Below are 21,075 nucleotides of genomic sequence, written 5' to 3'. Positions count from 1 at the left end.
AGTGCCTCTTTGCTTGACATGGGAAAATCAAAAGAAATCAGCCCAAAAGAATTGTAGACCTCCACAAGTCTGGTTCATCCTTGGGAGCAATTTCCAAACGCCTGAAAGTACCACGTTCATCTGCACAAACAATAGTACGCAAGTATAAACACCATGGGACGACGCAGCCGTCATACCGCTCAGGAAGGAGACGCGTTCTGTCCCCTAGAGATGAACGTACTTTGGTGCAAAAAGTGCAAATCAATCCCAGAACAGCAGCAAAGGACCATGTGAAGATGCTGGAGGAAACAAGTAAAAAAGTATCTATATCCACAGTAATACAAGTCCTATATCGACATAACCTGAAAGGCCGCTCAGCAAGAAGCCACTGCTCCAAAACCGGCATGAAAAAGCCAGACTACGGTTTGCAACTGCACATGGGGACAAAGACCATACTTTTTGGAGAAATGTCCTCTGGTCTAATGAAACAAAAATAGAACCTTTTGGCCGTAATGACCATTATGTTGGAGGAAAAAGGGGGAGGCTTGCAAGCTGAAGAACACCATCCCAACCATGAAGCACAGGGGTGGCAGCATCATTTTGTGGGGGTACTTTGCTGCAGGAAAGACTGGTGCACTTCACAAAATAGATGGCATCATGAGAGGAAAATGATTGTGGAAGGCTACCTGAAATGTTTGACCCAAGTTAAACAATTTAAAAGGCAATGCTACCAAATACCAATTGAGTGTATGTAAACTTCTGACCCACTGGGAATGTGATGAAAGAAATAAAAGCTGAAATCACTCTATTCTGACATTTCACATTCTTAAAATGAAGTGGTGATCCTAACTGACCTAAGACAGGGAATTTTTACTAGGATTAAACGTCAGGAATTGTGAAAAACTGAGTTTAAATGTATTTGGCTAAGGTGTATGTAAACTTCTGAGCGTTACCCTATGCATCGCTCCCTGCCCTCAAGTTCAAAGAAGTGGGCCACTTTAAACAAAAACTATTTATTGTAATTACACATCAAGCAAAAAAAAGTGGCCTACTTTTTAAAAAGTATACAAAAAGTGTTGTTTTTTTTGTTAGGGGAGGTTTCATACAAAGTTAATTTCTCTGATGACAGCAGGGCTTGTTGTTTATGTTATTAGAGTCATTAACAGTAAATGGAGTAGACAGAACCCCATGTAATAGATTAAAATAGGGTGAATCAGTGGAAAAATGTTTATTTTACAGAGTACTGACCAGAATAATCAGAGTTCACACAAATAACAACAAAGCAGACATTCACCTCAACGGTTGACGAGGCAGGGTGGATAATATTTTGCAACAATGTGCCTCCTCCAGTATTTCTGCCTGCCAACATGCTTGACAAATGATACTAACATTGACCTCAATCTCCACGGGACCAACTCATACTTTTTCCCCCATAAAAAACCCATGAGTTTCATGAGATTTCAACCTTGTATGATTGACAACCATACAAATCAAAACCAGTCCTTGATGAATATCCACTGTTAGGTGGCTACTGTTTCTTGGCCTTTTTCTGCTTCTTCTCTGCCTTGCTGGTGTCTTCGTGAGCCTTTCTCTTGGCAGCCAGTTTGTTTGCCTGTGAGGGGAAATCAGATTGAGTTAATGAACAGTGGAGTGACTTAAGAATTCATGGGTGTTCACATGCTCTTTAAGGGATTTGATAGATTGTAAATTACTGTTTTATATTACTTTTAGAGTTTTATAGCATTATATATTTTTAGTATGAATAGATTGTTTCTATATTTTAAGAGATTAAAAGTACTGTTGGGAAATGTTCCATCAATTATTTTTGGGGCACTAAGCAAATTTCAGGTCTGCTGAGCGCAAACTTGAACATTGTGAAATCTTCCGGCGCACGTTTACTCTGAACAGAGGCAGTGTCCGCTTTAAGTTACAGTTAAGCGGTCAAGTAGGCTACTGTGGCTATTTGATCATAAAGTTGAAACAATGGACAAAATAGCTGTTCTATCATGCAGCCTACAGTGGCAGCCAATGTGTGGTGTTCAATGTAGGCCTACATTCCATGAGACTTTTGGAAAAAAACATGCAGGGCTTGACATTAACCTGTTAATCCAGTTGTTCTTCAGACAAGGTGACTGAAAATGCTGTTGTGTTGTTTGATGCAACAAACCACTTTACAAAATAAAACCCATAATTATTCCCATACCATTATTACTGAGAATCAGACAAATTAAGCCAACCTCTGCCTAAGAGTATTCAAGCCGGTCTCAAAATACAACACTGCCCCCCTGTGAGAAAAAAAAAGCAATTCATTTGACTTACCTTTCAAAGACGGCTAGAAATGCACACGTTTTGTGCTCTTCTCTCTCTCTGAACAATCGTGCACACGTGGCTACATGCAGCTCTTGCTTTGATCTCAAAACAAGTGCATCTACTCACGACAGCTCATGCTATAAACACAGTCCAGTTTAAAGTAAATGGCACAGATCCATATATGACAATGACTATTTGCATATGGTCCTACTGCAGTTCTGATTGATTATGGCGCACCGGTTTGTGTAGAGTTTCGGGTCGGAGTCATGCCTGTCAATGCAATAGAATCCTACTCCAATACGCTCTGCCTACAAGAAAATCTCTAGCAGTTAGTTTTGCATACTAAGTCTTGCATAGTTCATTTTGTTTCGGTAGGTTACATTGAAAGTGGCTAATATTGCATTGATTCTAGCACAATTCCCACAGTAGAGCGAAACTTTGATAGTGTTAGCTATCCTTTCTAGAAAATTCTAGAAAGTTGAGTTAAGTTCAATCTTGTGCTTCTCTGCACGGGCTGATATTTCTTCTGCATGGCCGTCTGAGAGGTTAAACTGTGTGTATGAGAAGACTTATGGACTGTAGGGACATGTACTCCCAATAACACAAGGCCTCTCCTTGCTGATAAGGCCTGTGATATGAACAGAGGAGCGCAGAGAAATCCTGGGTGATAGAAAAGTACATCTTTGTGGAATGGTGAGAGCTAAGGGTATAAGTGGACACTGCACTGTATTGAATGTGTGTATTCAGCTGTTACATCTTCGTTGAGTAAACATCTCAATCGTCACTTGGAGTTTGGGCTCTTTTGCTTGATAAATATGCAACTCGATCGGTTAGCTGTGCAGGCTACACAGAAGCAGCACAGCTGGTAGGAGAAACCGCTTGAGTTGCACAAATGGAATATAATGTTGCGGATAAAGTTTGTAATTACACAATTTCCTGTGTCCAATATCAAAAGACCTGCATCACTGTACTGAGAGTGTTGCCATTTCTAAAAAGGACAGTTTTTTCCCCTGTAGCCCCCAAACTGCAGAACAAGCAACTAGGAAGTCTATTGTGGGTGGGGTAAGTTTCTCAAAACAAGGTGAAATCGCTAAACTAGCATGACTACCACAGCATTCTGCAGCGATACGCCATACCATCTGGTTTGGGCTTAGTGGGACTATCATTTGTTTTTCAACAGGACAATGACCCAACACACCTCCAGGCTGTATAAGGGCAATTTGACCAAGATGGAGAGTGATGGAGTGCTGGATCAGATGACCTGGCCTCCACAATTACCCGACCTTAACCAAATCGAGATGATTTGGGATGAGTTGGACTGCAGAGTGAAGGAAAAGCAGCTAACAAGTGCTCAGCACATGTCGGAACTCCTTCAAGACCATTGGAAAAGCATTCCAGGTGAAGCTGGTTGAAAGAATGCCAAGAGTGTGCAAAGCTGTCATCAAGGCAAAGGGTAGCCACTTTGAAGAATTTCAAATAAAATATATTTTGATTTGTGTAACATTGTCTACTACATGATTCCAAGTGTTATTTCATAGTTTTGATGTATTCACTATTATTCTACAATGTAGGAAATAGTCCAAATAAAGAAAAATCCTTGAATGAGTAGGTGTCCAAACTTTTGACTGGTACTCTACATAAAAGAAAAGAAAAAGAAGGATTTGGTAATTTTTTTTTTTTTTTTTTGATAAATTCTATTAGAAGGAGCTATCGTAGTGTGCAAGCTTTCCAGGGCACGGCTATTCAAACCCTGTTATACATTCCTACAGCTCAATGGGTAAATACTAGAGGTCGGCCGATTATGCTTTTTCAATGCCGATTATTGGAGGACCAAAAAAAGCTGATATATTTTCTATATAAATAAAATGACAATTACAACAATACTGAATGAACAATGAAGACTTATTTTAACTTAATATAATACATAAATAAAATCTATTTAGTCTCAAATAATGAAACATGCTCAATTTCGTTTAAATAATGCAAAAACACAGTGTTGGAGAAGTAAAAGCACAATATGTGCCATGTAAAAAAGCTAACGTTTAAGTTCCCTGCTCAGAACATGAGAACATATGAAAGCTGGTGGTTCAATATTCCCAGTTAAGAAGTTTTAGGTTGTAGTTATTATAGGAATTATGACGCGTCGACTATTTCTCTCTATACCATTTGTATTTCATATACCTTTGACTATTGGATGTTCTAATAGGCACTTTAGTATTGCCAGCCTAATCTCAGGACTTGATAGGCTTGAAGTCATAAACAGCATTGTGAAGCAAGCATTGCCAAGAGCTGCTGGCAAACGCAGTAAAGTTTGAATGAACGCTTACCAGCCTGCTGCCGCCTACCACCGTTCAGTTAGACTGCACTATCAAATCATAGACTTATTTATAATAAGCACAGAAATATGAATTACCAACAGTTCGTATGGTCAAATATGGAAACTATCATTTCAAAAACAAAACGTTTATTCTTTCAGTGAAATACGGAACCTTTCCGTATTTTATCTAAACGGGTGGCATCCCTAAGTCTAAATATTGCTGTTACATTCCACAACCTTCAATGTTATGTCATAATTATGTACAATTCTGGAAAATTTGTTTGCAACGAGCCAGGCAGCCCAAACTGTTGCATGTACCCTGATTCTGCATGCAATGAACACAAGAGAAGTGACACAATTTCCCTAGTTAATATTGCCTGCTAACATTAATTTATTTGAACTAAATATGCATGTTTAAAAAAAATATACTTCTGTGTATTGATTTTAAGAAAGGCATTGATGTTTATGGTTAGGTATACTCGTGCAACGATTGTGCTTTTTTCACAAATGCGCTTTTGTTAAATCATCCCACGTTTGGCGAAGTAGGCTGTGATTCGATGATAAATTAATAGGCACCGCATTGATTATATGCAACACAGGACAAGCTAGTTAACCTAGTAATATCATCAACCATGTGTAGTTAACTAGTGATTATGTGAAGATTGATTGTTTTTTATAAGATAAGTTTAATGCTAGCTAGCAATTTATCTTGGCTCCTTGCTGCACTCATGTAACAGGTGGTCAGCCTGCCATGCAGTTTCCTCGTGGAATGCAATGTAATAGGCATCCAAAAATGCACAGTACCGATTGTTATGAAAACTTGAAAATCGGCCGTGCCGATTAATCAGTTGACCTCTAGTGGGTACTAGGCACAGAGAGCAGCCTGCTGGAAAGTACACTGCCAGTTTTCCCAAAATGCCCAATGGGGTCTGATTCTCTACCTCCCAGTTGAGGCTGGCTCATAATGGTTGGAATGTAGTCCATGGAATGGCATCAACCATATGGAAACCACGTTTGATGTGTTCGATACCGTTCCATTGACTCCATTCCAGACATTATTATGAACCGTCCTCCCCTCAGCAGCCTCCACTGATACCTCCATGTATATTAACATGGCTGTGAGACTGGCTGTTCCCAAGGCGACAGTACTGATGGGTCCGACACAGTTACATGTCGTGTCTATCTATTCATCTACACCCACGTACAGACTGGAGATGGAACGCAGCGAGTGAGGCTTGTGAGTTGCAATGTCAGTTAGGCAGGTGTGGAGTGGAGGGGACTCACCTCTCGGGTCGTTCTCTTCTTGCCAAACATGATTTTGTCGTACAAGTACTTCTCCTTTTTCTTCATCATCATGATTGCCAGACGCTTCTCCTCTGCCTTCTCTTCCTGCTCCAGTCGAACCTTGTTCCCCACGGAACCAGTTTCCCAGGGTTTCACTTTGCCGGGGGTCACCTTCACCGCCAAAGTCTGCTGGGACAGGAAAGGAGAGATACATCTTAAAGTGTCCCCAAAATGGCACCCTATTCCCTATAGTGCACTATGCCTAATGATAACGATGTTCTTTTATGTTGGATGAAACAGGCCATTCAGATGGTCAATCGTGTAGATACTGCTAGGATTCTCTCACCTTGCCCTGGGATCGCTGATCCTCCAGCTTTTTCAGATTCTTCTCCTCAGTCAAATCTTCATCGTCCACCTCATCGTTGTCCTCTTCATCATCTTCTTCTTCTTCTTCATCTTCCTCCTCCTCTTGTACTGAGTAACAAAAAAATAGATGGTTGAATATTTGAGTTATACACAACATTCATCATGCAGGCCCAACAGAAACATGTGAACATTCATCATGCAGGCCCAACAGAAACGTGAACATTCATCATGCAGGCCCAACAGAAACATGTGAACATTCATCATGCAGGCCCAACAGAAACATGTGAAGCCATGGAGAAGCTCAGCTCTTACCGTGCTTCTCGCCACGCTGCAGGGCCATGAGCTTCAGCTTCTCCGGGGGCACATAGTCACCGTCCTTCTCCTCCACAAAGGGTGACAAGTGGGGCGGCAGCATCACCCCCAGGAAGTAGTCCTCCACGGGCAGGCGCATCTTGGCATTGACCGAGTCAAACACCCACTGGGGCTGGATGTAGTACCTGGAACAGAACACGACCACCAGACACTGTTAGATACACACCAGCCGGTCTCCTTTACGGACAAGGTTTCTACAGAGACACATATCAAACTTGGTTCAAATAATAGTCGTCTTCTTTCAGATACTTTTCTGGAGTACCAAATGGGTGGGGTTTGCACCTTTGGGACTATACCAGGTTGCATCCATTAGGATATTTATGCCCAGTCAGTCGAGTCAACCCACTTTTGAATGTAACATTTCAAAGTTCCATAAAGATTTGAGACCATTTACACATTAGCAAGTTGTGGATGTGTTGTATGTACATCACTACAGTCGAATGTAATCACAATAGCCAAATGAATGAATGTGGGCAGGAATTAGCAGGTCCATAATAGAGGCATTATGTACCCTGTGTACAGCTAAGCTCTATGAAGCGACATAAAGGAAGAGGACATGGTCTGTCACGCGTGACTCTGACCCCCCCCCTCCGCCCACACCCTCGATAACAGGGGTCTTTGAGTGACCAGAGCAGGAAGAGCCCTCTCAAAAGGGGGCATTGTGGGGATGAGCTGAACCCATCTCTGTGGGGGGGCTGAAGGAGAATGAGAATGCAAACAGAAAGCCTCTGGTCCCTTGAGTCTGTAAGTAGCCTTGGAAAATAGCTTGGCTGAAAATACATTTGGTGATTTGAAAGAGAGGGGTTGGGTTGTATTAGAGCTGGCGTTATGTGCAGGCCTTAGGGGGCCGTCCTACCGCACCTCCTTGCCCGTCCAAATAAAATATTGGCCGAGATACGAGCCGACAAAGACGCATCAATCTCAGTTAAAGCATCCGAGCGAGCGAAATCAAGATATTCTACCGTTTAAATTTGTCGGCTTTAGGCCTATGTATTTTACCTAGTTGACGATGGAAGATAGGCCTACTGCTGCATCCGAGTTCTACACTCTCATTTCTGGATCACAGTGTATCAATGTCCATACGGCAGAGTTTAGTGCTCTCGCCATAGTTGAATCTTAACTTTTAGATGTTTATCATTTTACTTCAGATTTTTATGATTAACCACGTGGCAGATTATTTTCAGAAATGAAACTGTTCCACGAAATACGCATAAGAAAATGTATCAACTGGTACGCAGATCGGTAGAAATAGTAGCATAAATTGTAAACTCCCCCAAACTTGAAACTCACAAGCTGCCTATGGTCTTCACTATTACATCCATGAAAGAAAAAAAAAAATAAACGCACAAGCGCGTGCACACATAACAAAATGCCCGTCCAACTGATTAGTTCTGGTGCTGGATCTGGGTTGTATCCAGTTTTATTTCTCCTAAAGATCATTCCAAGATTTTTTAGGAATTGCAAGACATTTGCAACGGCTGTAACGACTGCAAATAGTGGTAGATCCATCAGGCCTGTTCACCTGTTGATGTACTGCTTGTCTATGTCGGGCCTGTCCACAATCTGATGGGTAATGGTCTCATCAGTCACGTCGTAAGTACCACCGATGCAGAGGGACTTGTCCCATGACACCTCGGCACCGAAACACCTGTCAGACAGAGAGAGATGGAGATCAATAAAAGTAAACAATGGATCACTTCACTCTGCATTAAAGCTCTTCTTTGAGGTGCGGTGTAGCATGGAACCAGTTCCTAAAACCTTCAGCTTGCGTTTGGCCTGCTTTTACTTGACAAGGTGCCATAACATTATTGAGCAGCCCAGACTGGCTGAGGTGTGTGCAATGATTTATAGATACACACTAGATGACTGATAGGGCGCACTGTGTTGAAGCCACTGTGCGTTCATCTTGGCACTCCCCCATCATTGTAAAAAAAAATTTTTTCCCCCCATCATTGTAAACTATTTATTTTAAGCTATAGAAATGCATTTATTAATGTCTACATTCGTTTTTGCAACATTTATTCTATTAGACATCTTAATGCATACTTATACATTATAGTGTGTGAGCTAAACATTAAAATATATAACTTTTTCCTTAAAGTATACTTTTTTGATATTAACAATGTTACTGTCCCTCTACAACAACAACAAAAAATAATGTAAGTACTGTAGAATTCCACTCATTTCTTTGGAGGACTGCTCCTACTGGGGTGTGCCAATATGGCCTACCGGTGGCTTCAAAGCCTCTCGATGGTCAATACATAGCACACCAATCCAGGATTTATAGACATCATTGGGTGTGTGTGGTGGTGGGCTAGTTCTCACCTCAGGATAAAAGCCAGTGACTCTCTGGGAACTTCCCTGTTCAGGAAGAACTTGAGCCCCTCGAAAAGCCTATTCTGGGCCTCCTGCTCTTTCTCCTCCTTCTCTCTGGCCTGCATGTTCTCTAGGTCCTCCTGAAGAGACAATTGGGGGGTGAAAGGAGATGGGGAAAGCTTTTAGAGGGCACACAGGCAGTTGGTGGGATGGGATTGGTTTCTTCATGTTGCTTACAAAAACCTCATCCCTTGAAAACATAGGTGTGCTCCCCAGTCTTAAGCCTTCTGTGTGCTTCAGTTTGCCTCGAGGAAAACTGTGTGCACAAACACCCGAAAAAACCCTTGTGGAAGAATATATACAAACTGCTCCGAACTGTTTTGGATGGTGACCGAAATCAGCTTGAGGGCACCCGGCCCGCCAAAAGGAGTCGTTAGAGCTTAAAAATGGGACAAGAAAATGTCAGCCGGCCAAACCCTCCCTTAACCTGGACGACGCTTGGCCAATTGTGCTCCACCTCATGGATCTCCCGGTCACGGCCCGCTGTGACACAGCCTGGGATCGAACCTGGGGCTGTAGTGACACCTCAAGCACTGTGATGCAGTGCCTTAGACCGCTGTGCCACTCAGGAGGCCCAGGCAGCTCTTTTCATTGTGTGGTCTACAACATATTTTATTTTGATTTGAAATCAGCTAAAGGCAAAGCAGGTTGATGATCCAAATGGTGCAAGCACCATATCATACAAAATATACACGAACAATAGCCCAAAATAAATAGCCTCTATCAGGTTTAACCTGTCCTATCTGAACGGACACCGATAGCAGGCAAGGCTGTACACTAGGGCTGGGCGAAATGGCAAATATTGTGATAATTATCACTATCGAATTAAAAAATAATTATCACAATTTTAATCAAATAATGTTTAACAGGTGCATATCTGCTTTAGACTCAAATGCCTGAACAAGCCAAAGGCTTTAATGTTTTTTATTTATTGTCAGAAGAACTCAAATAACATTTTAACTCTTTTTTTGAAAGCTGTAAACCCTTACAAGTCCTGAACAAGCAGTAAAAATAAATAAATAGTGTAAGTCAATATGCATTAGAACTGTTAGCCTAATGGCACATCACAGTTTATGTTGGGCCCTATGGCAGGTCACTATGATGCCACCTGTGCTAAAAAGGTAGCGCAGGTAGCGCTTGCCAGATGGCTGACTGTCGGGAAGGTTTTTGGGGGTTGGATCTTCCGCCAGTCCAGTGGATTGGTTTCACTGTCAGCATCAGGAGACTGAAGGTAGCAACTGAGTTCCTTTTCGATGAGATGGATTTCATTAAGACCTGGTGATAGAGCATGGCTTTTTGAAAAAAAACTGCCCAGTAACTTTCTCTTTTCAGCTGTGGTGAAGCAGTAGCAATGTCTCCCTGTGCTGGGCTTGGGTTTCATGTACCTCATTGACCATCTCTGAGACAGCTCTTGCTTTTATGTGGCCCACCTTCTCTTTGATGTAATGTGTTTTAAACGGAGGGTCGACCAACGAGGTTATGTCCAGGAAGTCATCTGTGGCTAGGTCATCATATTTCTCATTCAGATAGTCCATGACTATCTTTTTGATGGTTTGGGTGAGCTGTTTCACCATCATTAGGTTTCATGACCTCTATTGAACAGGTGTAGTACTGACTTCAGGTAAGACACGCTGACATAAGACTCACCAGAGCATCTGAATTCTAGGAGTTGGGTCAATGCCTGGTTGATGGACTCAAGAACATTTATATAGGTGGGAGCTAAGTGCCGGGTCTTCTTGTCTCTGGACAAGACCTGTGAAATGTCTTTCTCCTGCTCCAGTAGTCTGTGCACCATGTTTTGACGTGATCCCACCTGGTAGGCGACTCTGTCACCAACTTGTGCTGGGGTAGGTTGTGTTCTTTTTGAGCAACTGCCAGGTTTCTCCTTTTTCCGCAAATAGGAAAAGGCACCTACCACTTTCTTGCACACTCAAATTGCTCAATCCACCTGTTTGTCTCTACCCACTCTCTAAGAGAAATCAAGAGATTTTAATAAAATGTTAAAATCACAATAATCCCTTTAGTTATGCACAAATGTAATATTTAACTGAATCAGTTGATGAATTTTTTTTTTTTAAATAAAATAAAAATCACATTTAGTTTCCTCTAACCAATCACTTCAATATACACAACTGACAAGGTTACTTACTATTGGCCAAGTGCAGACGATGTCCAAAACATTGCAGTCGGGTCCATTTGTTGATTTGAGTGGCCTTCACCACGTTCGCACCACTATCCATTGCAATGCAAACTTGTCGGTCTTGACTGAGTCCCCAGGAGGTGAGAGCGTCAATGAGCCCCTTTGCTATAGCTTCACCCGTGTGATTGTCGGGAAAGTATTATGTTTGAAGGCATTTATTTACAAGATTCCACTCTATCAATATAGTGAATAGTGAGGCTAATATAAAGCTCTGACGTGCGACTAGACCACAGATCGGTAGTAGTAGCAAAATACGTCAAATCTGTCTTGAGCGGTTCCTCAACTTTTTCCCTACACTCAGCGTAATGTTAAGGCAGTGCGGTGTGAGAGAAATGTTTGCGGCCAGGGAGCACGTACCTGGGGTTAATAGTTGATAAGCCTCTTGAAACCTTCCTTTTCGACTGTACTAATTGGTAGCATGTCCTTAGCAATGCATAATAGCATTTGTGATTGTCTTTGTGTCTTTTCGATGTTTGCTCGTAGGGCATAAACGCTGTCAGTGTTAACTGCTTCGGGCGAACATGCCTAGATCGGCGTTTAGCAATACTGTGGCGCAAACTCAAACTTCCTGCATGTTCCAAAGAGTGATTTCGCTTCAGATGGAGAAAACGTTGTTGTATTACCAGATTTGATAGCCACCTGTCTACGGCACAATTTGCACCGAACATTGCTCTGCTCTTTGTCCGACTTCAAAAAGCCAAACCAATTATTTCATTTATTTTGTAGTGAACACTTTTTATCAATAATTTCTTAGTTGGAAGCGGCTCCTTCTCCATGGCTATCACTGCCACTGTTTCGGCCTACATCACTCATTTTGAGGTTAATAGTGGCTCCTCCATCACTCAAGGTGCCAAGTGTTTTTTAGTGGGCTTATACCTCTCCACGTGCATATTGTCACTTCTCCGCATGTCCTGCTGCGTCAGAGGTGAAATGGACTGCTGTACCTAATTATTCTACATCGACATTATCGGAAATGAATCTAAATATTTTTACATCGTTATTGAGGGAAGTAATTACCTCGATAATTATTGATATATCGCCAGCCCTACTGTACACCCTCATCTTGAGAAACCAAATCTGTCTAACAGGAGCTCAAACAGGTAGACCTACATAATACAAGCACTTGGCCCCCAGGACCATACAATTATCCAATTGGCAATTACAAAACTGGTTCTACAATGCAATTTCCACATTGGAGAATGTAGGTGATGAGCAGCGGTTATGGTGGGTCTTCGCCACAGTAATAATTAATTTTAACAACAAATTCCAAATGCAAGCTTCATTAGTAAGTTATCAATGTCAAGCAATTGTTACATACCAAAAGACCAGTAGGCCTATGCTAGTAATTGTTGCCCCAATGCTTGTGAGCTAGCAAAGTAACAGTTAAGGTTGGTGATCAACATTATTTGGAGCCCCACACACACACACACCATGGTAAGCCTCTCTCCCTACAATTTGACGTTTGCGGTGCACCCGATCCTATAGCTATACAGCAAATCAATCTGTTCGCTAGCACACCCGACCTGTGTTGATTGACAGTTTGCTGGTCCAGAGTACCAAGTGTGTGTTTCACTAGCCAATCTGTTATTTTGCAAAGGCGATGCTGCAGCTGTCTCTTGCTGAGGGTAGCGTAATCCATGAAGACCCACAAAACGAGTGACAAAAGATTAAACCCTGGCCAGATCATTTCAAGTCATCAGACATATCAAGTCGATTCTCAAGTCAAAGTTGTGACTCAAATCAGACTTGAGTCCAAGTCATGTGACTCGAGTCCACAACTCGATCTTCATCTTGTTGGCTAAGGAAAATTAAATGTGGACAGTTATTTTAACGTTTTCACAGTGCACATCAGAAGTTGGTAAGAAGGACCACACACACACACACATCGTTACATCCTCAACTTGTATGCTCTGTTAATATGAATTACCATAATGTAAATGAGACTGTCATTCTGAGCACCGTGGGTGGACACCCTAATCAGGTTACTCACCCAATGCACATGGGTCTGGCAGACTTCTCAAATGTCCGGTAAATTAAAAATGTTGCCGGTCAAATGTCTGGCGACACATTTCGAACGGAAACCCTGGTTCACAGGTAGCCATTGTTATGTAAATGAAACTGAAAAGCACCCAGGGCCTTGTTTGGCTCCAAAGAAATTGCTTCAAAGAAAATGCACCATAATAAGGTGAATCCTTGGTGGAGATATTCCTTTCTTTTTCATTTAGCTCTTCAGCAATCATTTAAATGCCTAGTACACAATATATTGGGAGGAATGAGCCCTTCTCTGTAGACCGAACATTAATTTATAAGGACATCAACATCAAATAGAGGATGACTTTTGTATCATAACTATCCATTTAAGATGAGTGGAGGCTACAAATAGTTCCTCCACCCACATCCTGAAGATTTGGGAAAGAAAGTGATTTCTAAATGGAAACAATGAAATGTGACTGTGGGAGACATTGGTTCCAACACACCCCTGGACCACCTGGTAGCCAGTTTACTCAGTGTGTCACCTTACCCCGTCAGCAGGGAACTGGTCCAGCTGGTTCTCCTCCTCCTCCGCGGTGGCAACCACCCGCGCCAGGCTGGCACTCAGGGCAGACAGTTTCTGTAGAGAGCATGAAACCCACCGGTTCAGTTTTCTACACACACACCACTTCAAAACTACACATCTCTACTGACAGAGTACCATCAAGGTAGGGCAGGTAGCCCACAACAATGAAGAGAGGGCTGGCTGTCCCTCATCAAGCAAATATAACTTCTACCCATTTATTTGTATCAATACACAAGTGATGAAAGGCCCACCTCCAAGTAGCTCTCAGAGTCCATGGCGTAGTCCTCCTCGTGTTCTGCCTTCAGCTCCAACTCAGCTTTGCTGTCCAGCTGAAGGGAGGGTTGTAGTTAGCAACAGCTCAGACATACAGAGATCATTGGCCTGCTAATTGTGTATTACTAGACTATATACAGTTGAAGTCAGACGTTTACATACACCTTAGCCAAATACATTTAAACTCAGGTTGTCACAATTCCTGATATTTAATCCTAGTAAAAATGCCTGTCTTAGGTCAGTTAGGATCAACACTTTATTTTAAGAATGTGAAATGTCAGAATAATAGTAGAGAATAATAATTTATTTAAGCTTTTGTCTTTCATCACATTCCCTGTGGGTCAGAAGTCTACATACACTCCATTAGTATTTGCTAGCATTGCCTTTAAATTGTTTAACTTGGGTCAAACGTTTCGGGCATCCTTCTACAAGCTTCCCACAATAAGTTGAGTGAATTTTGTCCCATTCCTCCTGACAGAGCTGGTGTAACTGAGTCAAGTTTGTAGGCCTCCTTGCTCGCACACGCTTTTTCTGTTCTGCCCACAAATGTTCTATAGGATTGAGGTCAGCGCTTTGTGATGGCCACTCCAATACCTTGCCTTCGTTGTCCTTAAGCCATTTTGCCACAACTTTGGAAGTATGCTTGGGGTCATTGTCCATTTGGAAGACCCATTTGCGACCAAGCTTTAACTTCCTGACTGATGTCTTGAGATTTTGCGTCTATATATACACACATTTAATTTCCCTTACTCATCATGCCATCTATTTTGTGAAGTGCACCAGTCCCTCCTGCAGCAAAGCAACCCCACAACATGATGCTGCCACCCCCGTGCTTTACGGTTGGGATGGTGTTCTTCGGCTTGCAAGCATCCCCCTTTTTCCTCCAAACATAACGATAGTCATTATGGCCAAAGAGTTCTATTTTTGTTTCATCAGACCAGAGGACATTTCTCCAAAAAGTATGATCATTGTCCCTATGTGCAGTTGCAAACTGTAGTCTGGCTTTTTAATGCCGATTTTGGAGCAGTAGCTTCTTCCTTGCTGAGCGGCCTTTCAGGTTATGTCGATATAGGACTCGTTTTACTGTGGATATAGATACTTTTGTACCCGTTTCCTCCAGCATCTTCACAAGGTCCTTTGCTGTTATTCTGGGATTGATTTGCACTTTTCGCACCAAAGTACGTTCAACTCTAGGAGACAGAACGCGTCTCCTTCCTGAGCGTTATGACAGCTGCGTGGTCCCATGGTGTTTACACTTGCGTACTATTGTTTGTACAGATGAACGTGGTACCTTCAGGCGGTTGGAAATTGCTCCCAAGGATGATCCAGACTTGTGGTGGTCTACAATTATTTATCCTAAGGTCTTGGCTGATTTCTTTTGATTTTCACATGATGTCAAGCAAAGTGGCACTGAGTTTGAAGCTAGGCCTTGAAATACATCCACAGGTATACCTCCAATTGACTCAAATGATGTCAATTAGGCTATCAGAAGCTTCTAAAGCCATGACATCATTATCTGGAATTTTCCAAGCTGTTTAAAGGCACAGTCAACTTAGTGCATGTAAACTTCTGACCCACTGGAATTGTGACAGTGAATTCTAGGTCTGTAAACAATTGTTGGAAAATGTACTTGCGTCATGCAAAGTAGATGTCCTAACCAACTTGCCAAAACTATAGTTTGTTAACAAGAAATTTGTGAAGTGGTTGAAAAACTAGTTTTAATGACTCCAACCTAAGTGTTTGTAAACTTCCGACTTCAACTGTACGTTCATCAACAGAAGGAACATGGTGATAAAAAAAGCACTGCTTATGATGTGCGATGGCTGAAGTGGTTCTCCGGGATTGTATTTATTAGTGCACACTGTAGCAAAACGTTTTGCAACAGGATAACAAAAACAAGCATTTGTCATTGGACAGGTTAAGGTAGCCACTCCTTGTTTCAGTCTGTTTTCTTCCCTTGGTGCCTAATGAACACAACCCAGGTTTAGGCCAGGTGTTGGGTTACCTTGGGTGGGTAGACCAGGTTAAGTGTCTGGTAGAGGCGGAAGTTGATGAAGCCAAAGAGGGTGGTGTACATCTCTGTGAAGGTAGCCATTACTCTATAGTCCACATCTGTTGGGTGCTGGGGGACAAAGGACAGACAGATTATTATTAGTCTGAAAGCTTGTATTGTAGAGTCAATGCCCCATCAACCGCATGTCAAGCTACTCTAATTTAAACACAATTAACAGCATCAACGTAAAGTATTTAACCCCCTAAGGTCGATGTCTGCGCCCCGTGGAAATATAATTAGCATAATAATAACAAAAACCCCCATAAAAATCTCAGTTTAAGCTGGAAATATTTTTTATCACAAAATCGCATGTAACGTTCAAACTGTTTGGCCTATTAACTATTTTGACTCCTCTATGGAAGAGGACTCTCACGAACACAATGGTGTTCTCCGTTTTGTGGTGTTCTCCCAGAAGCGACTTGGGACTCGTCTGAAGTTGGTACAGCTGATCTGCAAACGTCGGTGTATTGCACAATACTTCCCCAACTCAGGAGCTCATGCTTTCTGAGGATGTAACAGTGATGTCTATTCTATCAAGCACTTTGAGAGCCTATTGTACACACACACACCGAATGGGTTTTACTGTTGTACAGTAAGCTTGGGCCCAGCTAGTCAAGCAGGATGTTAAGAGAGGAAGTATCATAGCATTACTGTACAGTTCTGCTACCTTTGTAGTCAACCTATTTCGTATGGATCAGAAATGATCTAGGTTGAATTTGAGTTACTTTCTTCACCAGCTTTTTGAAAGAGAGGTTGGAATCAAAGTATAATGCCAATGGTACTTAAAATCAGATACAACCGTTCTAGCATATTTATGTTAGGGAACGCCAACTCTATGAAGTGCGCATGTGCAACAACAAAATTTGCCCTTGCACTCAAACAAAATGTCTTGAAACTTTGGCAAAAGGTAGTCTAGAAAACTAAGTCCACGCTGTAACAGATTCTAGTTTTTGGAACAGAAAACTGTATTGAAATCAAATGTTTCATCGATGAGAAAATTCCCAGAATGTTGGCCAACATCCACCTGGCTCCGTCTTCTCCCACTGGGCTTCCTCTCATCACCATATTTGGTGGTGAGTGGAAATGCCAACCGGATGCTTCAGATTTATACATCCAGTGAAACATCTGGCTTAATGTTTCATCTGTGGTTTTGGCTTTCATGGTGACATCACAATGCTGTAAATTGGTTAATGAACCAATAACAAAAAGCGTTCTATACCGCTCTGCCAATAACAGCTAGTTTTGCCCTCACAGTCCTAACAAAATTCTTGCTTGTGAAATAGTATTTTGCTAAAAACATATTTTGCCCAATTAAAAAGAAATCTATAACAGTAAAGTACTTAAATTGTTACCCAGAAATTATTTGATATAAAAACAGCTGCATTGGGTCGATTCTGGATCCTGTACTTTTTACCTTAACAATATCGACTTCTGTAAAAAACGAACCAGCACTTGTATGCCGAAGATACTGTTGTGTATGCTATTGCCACCACAGTTGACCAGGCTCTCTGATCTGCAGTCTGCCTTCATTGTATTACAGAAAAACTTTGACCTGAAATAAGTATTGAATGCAGGTAAAACTAAGTACATGTTGTTCTCTAGAGCACATCAAAATAAACCGGTGATTTAAAAAATATGCACTTTGGATGGTGTCCATATTGATCGTGTCCCTGCTTACAGATATCTGGGCATCTGGATAGATGAAAAGCTGTCTTTCAAAAAGCATTTGATGAGTTTGATAAGCGGAGAATAAAAATGGGCTTCTATAGAAATAGATCTTGCCTCTAAACAGTAGAAAACAGATTCAGTCACGTTCCTATCGGTCCTAGACTATGGCAACATCTATATGAATGCAACTGCCACTTCATTAAAGCCGTTAGATGCAGTTTATCATAGCACACTGAGCTTAATTATGGTGATAATTTTAGTACTCATCACTGCATTCTCTACCAGAAAGTTGGTTGGCCATCTGATGTCATGCAAGTTGATTCATTGCCATGTTTTCATTTATAAAGCCCCTTTACAAAAATATCCCACTGTACCTAACATCATTACTAAACTGTAGACGTATGAGTTACCACACCCGTTCTCAGGGATGGTTAACTCTGGAAATTCTTTTGGTCTCTACGGAGTTCGGTAAATCAGCTTTTAGTTCTTGCAACTTATTTGTGGAACAATCTTCAAAATGTGATGTTCTGATGCCTCTAGGGCAATTCAGAAAGCTGATTGAGGGCCTTATGAATGTGTGTTGTAGGACCATGTTTCTGCTTGCATTTTGTATTTATATTGACGTGTGTATTTTCTGTAAGTCAGGCCTCATCTACGAAAGAGACATTGGTCTCCGTATGACTCCCTGATAAAAAAAAAAGTGAAATAAAAAAAATTAGGCCTTTAACAGTGACTGATTTCATTTGAAATGGCTCTTTGAACTGCTGTGATGTCACTCAGCACTTACATCATGGGCAAACTGGTAGGGCACGAGCCAGGTTATAAGCTGTCCAAGAACCTCTGCCTGATAGTAAATCCCCTTGATGGAGATGAAAACCTGCCAGGGAAAGCAAAACAAGGTCAAGGGTGCTGCGGACTACCAGTTATTCTCTTGCCAAATAGCATGCATCTCATTCAGACATATCCAATGTGGACTAGTAACCACAACAAAAATCTGCTGCTAAGTATACAGTACCGGGCAAAAGTTTAGACACACCAACTCATTGAAAGGTTTCTCTTTATGCTTACCATTTTCTACATTGTAAAATAATAGGGAAGACATCAAAACTATGAAATAACACATGGAATCACCAAAAAAAGTGTTAAAGCTGTCATCAAGGGAAATTGTGGCAACATTGAAAAATCTCAAATACTGTTTTGGTTACTACATGATTCCATATGGGTTATTTCATAGTTTTGATGTCTTCACTATTATTCTACAATGTAGAAAATAGTAAAAATAAATAAAAACCCTGGAATGAGTAGGTGTGTCCAAACTTTTGACTGGTACTGTATGTGTATATAAAGTTAAATTGACAATTCAATTTCAGATGCTATTGTACCTGTAACAGTCTGTATCATTACTTAATAAATCATGCCTGCACTTTGTCTATCCACAACATGGAGAATTTCATTGAGGACCAACTCTTTATGTTAGTGAGGACATGTCTGTACTCTCGTCCTTCCTACCTTCCGGAGAGAGCGGGATGTGACTACGTAGTTCATCCACTCCACGGTGAGACGTCGGCATAGCGTGATGGTCTGGACGTGGCACTTTCCCGTGCGGGCAAAGGTAGAGAACAGGAAGCACATGGAGAGGGCGTCGTCGATGTCACGGAGGGCATCGATGAATGTGGGGTACCTGGCACACAAATAGAGCCAACACAACGCTCAGGTAGAAACACATGAAGGACATCCTTTACAAATGTTATACTGACATGAACCATAAACAGGGAACAACCCACAGAGATCCTATTAGATTATTATTTTCTACAGGTAATTTATATGCTCAATACTGCCATCTGCTGTTTGCAGTTGGCGCTGGAGTGGATTGAGACCTCACCTCTCTTTGATGATGTGGTCCAGTTTGTAGCCAGGCTTGTTATCTCGCAGTCTCTCCACCCCTGTCCATTCTGCCTTTCCATAGGCCTTCCTCAGTTTACGCACAAACACCTACCAGAGGGGGAACAAGTGGTTGACTGAAAATGTAAACTGTAAAAAGTAACAACATCTGTTTCTCGGTGAAAACAACAGTCTAAAACATTACCTTGTACTCTCTAAATTTCCTAACGATGGGCTCGTGCAGGAGGAAGCGGATGTCTTTTAGCAGATAGAATGTGCGGGGAGCTGTGGAACCTTTGTTCACCTTCTTCTTGTGCTTCGGTTCATGAGGGTAGATGCCCTTCAGAATGCACAGGCGTCTGTGTGGAACAGTGGATGAACATGCAGACTGAATTTTGCATTGCAGAAACTGACACCAGAGGCAACCATGCTATTATATCCACAGCCAGAACACAGGGCCTTATTCAATAGGCACCAGAGGGAAGAAAACAGACTGAAACAGGGAGCAACAACAACACTAATAAATACGACCCAGGTTGTGGTGGGTCAGTAGTACTTAGTACCTGAAATCTGCCAAGCTCAGCTGCAGCTTCTTGCGGGCTTTGTTCCTTGTGATATAGTTGGTGGCAGAACCCCTCTCATACTGAAACAAGACACATAGGTTTACAGTTACTCACAAAACATTTAGACAGTCACAGACATGTGTGTGATGTATTGGAAGAAGGTATTATTAGAAAACGTGTAACTAGACTTAAGAGTAAAAAGCTTGATGCTGACAATGTTCTGCAAAACAATTTAGTACTCTCTTTACTGCTTTTTTTTAATGCACTAGACAGGTGAATATGTAACAGCTTGGCTAACGTTAACTAGCTAGCTGGGTTGAAAACAACATGCATCAAAGGCAAAAGACTCCAAGACTAGACGGACATTGAAATACAATAGGTGAGTAAGTTAGCTAGCTAACGTTACATAAAAGTGTCTAACACTAGCTAGCGATATGCTATAGCTGACTAGCTAGTAATAGCTAGCTAGCTAAACCATTTCGGCCTAAACTCATAATTCCGTGCTCAGAGAAACAGCCTGAGCGAGCTTGCTAACTTCAGTACGTAGCTAACCAAATGGTTGGATAATTAATCTAATAAACAGTGACATCCTTACCTTCTTTTTCTGTAGACCCCCCATTTACAAAATATCTGTTCGTGTTATTCTGTAAATGACTTAGATTTGTAGGTATCCTTATGTAGACAATCATGTAAACACAAGCGTCAACAAAAAACACCGTGGCTGTTGCACGTGTTGTGTGACAAGTATATCTTCTGACATGCGCGGAATGAGCTCCCAGGACCCCGACACGTCAAGCGGTCATTTTTAGGCCTGAATATAATTATTATTATTTCATGTAAACCAGTCAATATTTAAACACCGTATATCTATTAATG

The 21,075-nt window shown here is 41.6% G+C and overlaps 1 protein-coding gene across 2 annotated transcripts; it reads right to left on the bottom strand.

The window, feature by feature from the left end:
* Positions 1-1,192: 1,192 nt before the first annotated feature.
* LOC115164865 (pescadillo homolog) lies at positions 1,193-20,968 on the bottom strand. Of its 2 annotated transcripts, none has more exons than XM_029717741.1 (15): positions 20,795-20,968; positions 20,200-20,279; positions 19,842-19,995; positions 19,638-19,747; positions 19,265-19,436; positions 18,543-18,632; positions 16,040-16,156; positions 14,013-14,090; positions 13,726-13,815; positions 8,954-9,084; positions 8,151-8,276; positions 6,569-6,753; positions 6,237-6,364; positions 5,891-6,079; positions 1,193-1,591 (listed from the first exon to the last, which is right to left on the bottom strand). In XM_029717741.1, the coding sequence occupies exons 1-15, from the start codon at positions 20,816-20,818 to the stop codon at positions 1,508-1,510; spliced, it is 1,758 nt and encodes a 585-aa protein (XP_029573601.1). In that variant the 5' UTR covers positions 20,819-20,968; the 3' UTR covers positions 1,193-1,507. The 2 variants fall into 2 exon arrangements, with proteins under 2 accessions (XP_029573601.1, XP_029573602.1); XM_029717742.1 differs by having other exon boundaries at positions 5,891-6,076; positions 20,795-20,967.
* Between the last annotated feature and the right edge of the window lie 107 nt (positions 20,969-21,075).

Source organism: Salmo trutta, chromosome 27 (assembly GCF_901001165.1).
Source record: "Salmo trutta chromosome 27, fSalTru1.1, whole genome shotgun sequence".
Classification (NCBI taxonomy): domain Eukaryota; kingdom Metazoa; phylum Chordata; class Actinopteri; order Salmoniformes; family Salmonidae; genus Salmo; species Salmo trutta.
Note: the sequence above shows the minus strand (reverse complement) of the source record. Positions and strands in the feature narration are given on the sequence as shown.